The 6000-nt window shown below is 40.1% G+C and overlaps 1 protein-coding gene across 2 annotated transcripts in view; it reads right to left on the bottom strand.

Moving 5' to 3' along the window:
- The window catches only part of LOC128471102 (ubiquinol-cytochrome-c reductase complex assembly factor 1), a 77168-nt gene that overhangs the window by 885 nt on the left and 70283 nt on the right, over window positions 1-6000 (bottom strand). For both annotated transcript variants that reach the window (XM_053452961.1, XM_053452960.1), the window contains 2 exons: window positions 1974-2051; window positions 1569-1682 (listed from right to left, as the gene is read on the bottom strand). In XM_053452961.1, coding sequence (XP_053308936.1) covers window positions 1569-1682; window positions 1974-2051 — 192 coding nt within the window. The remainder of the gene's footprint in view (window positions 1-1568; window positions 1683-1973; window positions 2052-6000) is intronic.

Raw genomic sequence — 6000 nt, 5'->3', positions numbered from 1 at the left:
AGCGGGTCACCGAGGAACGTCCAGAAGCCTATTCACTAACTTCTAACTCATTGGAAATCTATGCGTGTTAACGGGTGTTATTTCTAACCAAAACTTGGCTTTTGGGAAAAAAAAAATGATAGTCTTCAGCATTTTAGAGAAAAGGTCGAGTAAGTTATCAGTCATAAGAGCTCACAAGTTCCAAATGGCTCATTTTACCGCACGAAAGGCAAAAGGTGCTATGTAGCTAAAAAGGGTTAACGTCTGTTTTATGTGCTATAACAAGTACACCTTTAAACTGGTTATATCTTTAAAAAATCTTTCACAAGAACCCTGTAAGAAGGATGGAGTCATTTGGGAAAAGATTACGTAACTCACAGGTGCTTTTGCAAAGCTACACAGATCAGCCCATGCAGAAAACGACATCATTAAAGCAAACCTTAGAAGGACCTAAAAAAATTCACACGAGACTAAACATTAAAACATTCTTTCAAACCCAAGGATTATTACGCATGTCACGGGGCTGTTTATTCCATCTGACGGCTTTTAACACGGAGAGCAAAACCAGCGAAGACCCTGTGATGAAAAGTAAAATAATACGAAAAGAGAGAAGTTCTGGGCGTGGAGGCAGAAGGCGATGCCCTTACCCCGGGTCATCTCACATATCCATGTGTAAGTAATAAGAATAGGAATCAGCGCCGGACAGAACTGCCCCCGGCGGATTGTTTACCGCATGCCAGGTATATGCGTAATGCGTCTGTACATTCAGCCCATTCCGGGGCCAGATGCTTCACATTAAATGGTAAATTGAGAGATATGTCTGTCATTATTAGCTGCCCTAAGTTGGGGCCGTTATGTGCTTCTCCCCGAAATGAAACTCCTGCTAGAACTACGTTATATTCTTACGGAGGATAATCAGGCTCAGACCGGCCATCTGGCAAACCCAGCAAACGCCTAGTGGGTCGGCGACCGAAGGCACCGCGGACTGGGGATAATACTCCAGTCCGGGAGAAAAAGGATACTTTTATATACCTTTAGAAATTAGTAGTTTTTTATTGTCCACGCGTGAAAATATTAACAGTCTTTTTTTGTTGTAGAGTCACTAAGTTGTCTCTTTAAGGGGACAATTATTTAAATCCCAGGAACGCAGCATCATGCTCAAAACCCATGCATAGTCTACTGCCTGCCATCTTGCTGTCGATGGCTGACCATAGGCATGCTGTGTATATATATATATATATATATATATATATATATTAGACCTACATAAAATAGGATCATTTTATGCAATTCAGCTACCATGTAAGTGTACTCGTGGGGGGGGACACAAAAAATGTATTAGTGCACACAGATGTCACACAAGCCTAGCGCGCAATAATCCGCACAGGCATTCACATCCAAAGCAATTCTACTTCAATAAAGCCAACAAAAATACACCTTATTTCAAGATGAGCTTTAGACACAGAAATTGACAGCGACCAATTCTAAATCATCCTCAGATGAATTGGGGATGCAACGCAGCCCCAACAATGCATTGTTCATGTTTGGAGAGATCAAAACGAATAAAAGCATTTTCCAGTCCCCTTTACCTGTTTCCGCACATACTCCACCATCAACTCAACTTGCTGAGGGTCTTCACATTGCTGGTTGAAAAGATTCCGCCAAAGAGATGCTGCCAGAACTCTGTCATCTGATATAATTCCCTAAAGTAAGCAGAATTGCTTTTACTTTAAATAGTAAATAAACACACGCAATGGCCTTTACCGATTACAGAAGAACGAGTTTCTGTGTCTATGCCGATGGGACTGAAAATCGATCATTTTTTTATTGTAATCTTGCTTCTGAATGCAGACTCATTTCTCTAAGGATAATGCACTCCGAAGATAGATCCTGCCAGAAAAACGGTCCCACTACAAGATACACACAAACACGCACACACACACACACACACACGCATGCACGCGCACACACACACGTATGTGTAGACACGGTACCTCGTCATATCCAAATATCGCAGCATAAAAAATTTCGGTCAAAGCCCTCATGCTGTTCTTCAAAGCCACAGAATCAATCTGGAACACAAACATTTTACAAATCATTGCACGCATGTTCAGGGTTGACATATCTAACATGCTAACGCTCTTTACATAACATGCTTGTACATTGACTGAACATACTGAGAATAAACGGTTTGTCTCCAATATGAATGCCGGTTAAGCAAACTTTTAGTTATTGTTTGGAGGATTTAAGAGATTATCTGTATACAAGACAAACATCAACTTTTCCAATCGCTATAGTAATCAGGGTAAAACCAACAGTTCCAGGGTCACAGTACCGCCTCATACAGCATTTAACAGGTTAAGCCCATATATCAGTTACAGCAAACATAGGCTTGAGAGGAGTGTAATTCATAACAAACACCATAACCAATTATAATCCATTTTAGAACGCAGAATATTAGACCTGCAATTGGTTCTCCTCCTAGCGTGGAGCTCTTGTCATGTAACGTTCCCCAAGGTTTATCATTTTATAAGGGGAGATAAGTAAAGTTTGCAAAGGAAATAAAGAAGAAATCTGGTTCTTGCTCCAGATGTAAGCAGTTTAGGCCTCGTCATGGGGAGGAAATACTCCATGGGTAGTCTAAGCTCGTTGAAGTCTTAGGAGCATCAGACTAGCAGGCTGTCACCCACCCTTATCCAGCCCGAAAGTCCTATTATTTAATAGGTAAAATAAAGCATATTTTGTTCAGAATTCCAGGTAGAAGGAACGCCGAGCCTTTCTTAAACGTGGCCTGCATTTATAGGAGTAGCGGGAAATTCTTGGTGCCCGTCAATGGTCAAACGGTAGGACCGTGGTTAATATTTAAACCAAATATATTCAATTCCACTAAACGAAGAAAAGAAAACAAAACAAAGCAAAACATCATTTTGACAATCGATTTTAAAATGTGAAAACCTCATAATCGCATTGACCATGCAAGCAAATTCTAGTGCCTGCAAATCTTCAGAGGGTAATGGAAGGGCTCAGGAGGTTACGAGCCCACGGAGTCTAAAAGCAACCTCTGATTGCGTAACATATCGCGAGCTGCTATATTTCCATGGCCATAAAAGCTGTGGTAATACAAGGATTCGATCTCCAAAGAGATCCCTGTGTAATAGACCCAGTCCTGAAATGAACATTTTAACATGCATACAATCATTAAAAAACAATACATTTTGAATAAAACCTTTGTCACAATGCACATTAATAACATGCCACGCTAGATACTAGAACAGATTGGTGTCCTAATTATGGGGGTCATCAGTAACCTAACTGCACCAGGGGACAATGGCGTTGTATTTGGGACAGAGACCTTTTGTGTTTCAACTTAAAAACACTGAGAAAAGATTTCTAAAAAGGTGGTAATGGGCTGAACAACACAAGTTCTAAACAGAGGTCTCTGCTGTAGTGGCGCCTTAACGTATCCCCTGGAGGAGTTTTTTAAGGTTATTCCAAGCCAATTTCGTTTCAGAATGTAGACATATTTTGGAACTACTTCGGTCTTAGAGACTCTCGAAAGCTGGTTGACAGAACAGAGGCCTAAGATATAGACCTCAACTGGGCTGTCATCCAAATAGGTTCCTCAAAACAGCTGGGGTCCTCTCCGCTCCCGATGGCTAGCAGCGTGTCAATCAAGAACGAGATGAAAAAATTACATAAAACTTAAACATTATAGGCGTATTGGGATGGAAAGCTAAATAATGAAGTCATTTTTCATGGATCGCCCAACTGCTATTCAATACATCTGGCTCCAATCGGGGGAGTAGAGTAGTTTCACCGTTTAATCTATTATGTGACTGCATAAAGACCCCACGTCCACACGCTGTAAATATAACATATTCAGTATCTTGTAATAGTGTGTAATTGACTTTTTTTTTTTTATTTGGTATTAATTTCATGTAAATCAACATGCTTTTTAAACAAGAGCGTTATGGTACGTCAGTCTTTGAATAACAGATTTTATTTGTTGGCTTCTCACTCAACAGCGTGGAGTCAGTTTTATGTAACGAGTAGTAAGCCAGGAAAGGATACCGACAAGTAAAGCAAAAACACGGCACGCCAGCACTGATCAACCAACAAACCCCCCCGGGTGACGTATATCGGACGTGCGATAAAGAGACGCATCCCCCTATCTCCCAGTTACGCAGCACACGGGGGGCCCAACCCGAGCTTTGGGGCTTAATATTGCTGCCGTTTTAGCGATATGTAGTTAAACAGCTTTAATTTACCCTCCAACATAACTTACTTTGTACACTTCTCGTCCTGCTCCAAGTCTAAAGCAATAAGCCAGCAAACTATCCTGTCAACTCTGCTGTTAGTGAATAAACCCCAATGCGGGAGATTTCTTGAAACTCTGCTTAGTGATTTAGTTATGCATGACACTGGGCCAGCTCACCATAGCTCACCAAAGACGCTAAAGTAGGTGTTTAAAATTGATAAGACTGCATCATTCTTGTTAAAAGGCCGCACAATGTTGAAGCTGCAGCTTTGTTTTTGGCACGGCTTTAACTGAAGGATCTCGAGAGTTATAGCTTTATAGAAGGTTGAAAAATACGGTTTTGAATTAGAAGTCAGGGATATGCAACTTGACCAAGTTATTGAGGCATATGAAGAATTTATTGAATTGTCTGCAAAATATTTATTTGCTATAAACCGACATCTATGCAGAAGATAAGGGGTTCTTGTGAGCGTAGTCTTTGGCTTTCGGTCAACGAGCAGGACCGTCTCGCTGGCAGCCGTATTACACATTAGAGAGAACATAAGTAATACTATACATTTTCTTATTACACGGCACAGAACATTTATAATTCAATAAATCTTTTCAACATTTATTTAATGTATAGAAAGTTTGTGTGAAAAAATCCACTGGGGCTACCCTTCCAGCCTGACAACTCTATGTCTGTCCATTACGGACCGTCGAGCCAATATTTGGAGTCTTACTTAGCAGCATGAAGCTCGTACATCAAAAAAGCACAATTTCGTGTTTGAAAGCTCCAGAAAAAAAAATAAAGGAAATCAAAGCATTGACTGAGTGCTGGAAATAGAGAAATCCATCTCAGAGGACCTTACTGTTTTATTAGCATGAATATATCTTCTGGAGAGGGACAGCTACTTTACGGAGATCGTGTTGCATAACGCGCGGAATTCTAGAGGACAAAAATTGCAATTAAGTTTCAAAGAGGAAAGATGAAAACAATATTTCCTTTCCATGACATAAGAACGGCTGGTGTGCAATGCCTTATAATCATGCGCATGCTGCTCTGGGTAATGGAGTGTGTCACAACCGTATGGATTTCCTTCCGCTGGTAATGTACAATATCTGGCCAAGACCCTCAAACAGAAGCACTTTATACAGCTCTCTTCCTATGGGGTATATGGTTTCGTTACAAGTAAAGATATATGGGGAAGGAAAGACAGACTCTTGCCTTGTAGATAGGAGTCTTTGGCAGGCTTACAAGTTTCTTCAGAAACACTTGACAAAATCTGCTTCCAAGAGCCGGGGACGCCGTCATTTTCATCATTACAAAATGCAATTCCTTGGATCAAATGAAATATGCTGCTGTTATACCTTTAATTTCAACGCGCAATAATCGTCTCATGTGTATTAAAATAAAAACAGCCACAAGAACAGCCATACTGGATTTCATTTTTACATTTACAATAAAATCTTTGTGGCAAGGAAGAGGTCGTCGATCCCAAAAGTCATTTCTCTTTACTGGCAAATGTTCCATTTGTGATGGGACGGTGCAGCCTGTAACGCTCTGTTTTGTGTTTGGATATTTTATTTATTGGATTTGAATAAAGTATTACTAAGTCCTACTATATAGTTAATAGTTTTCTTTTTTCTTTTTTGCACCATTTCATTATTTAAGCTTTATGCCCTATGTGGTTTAATTGAACTATAGGTGTGACACTCAGCTTATATTAGATCCCCTAAATAACTTTTATATAAATGTGCAACAATTGTTCTTGCTTTTAAAT

Source organism: Spea bombifrons, chromosome 13 (assembly GCF_027358695.1).
Source record: "Spea bombifrons isolate aSpeBom1 chromosome 13, aSpeBom1.2.pri, whole genome shotgun sequence".
NCBI classification, from domain to species: domain Eukaryota; kingdom Metazoa; phylum Chordata; class Amphibia; order Anura; family Pelobatidae; genus Spea; species Spea bombifrons.
Note: the sequence above shows the minus strand (reverse complement) of the source record. Positions and strands in the feature narration are given on the sequence as shown.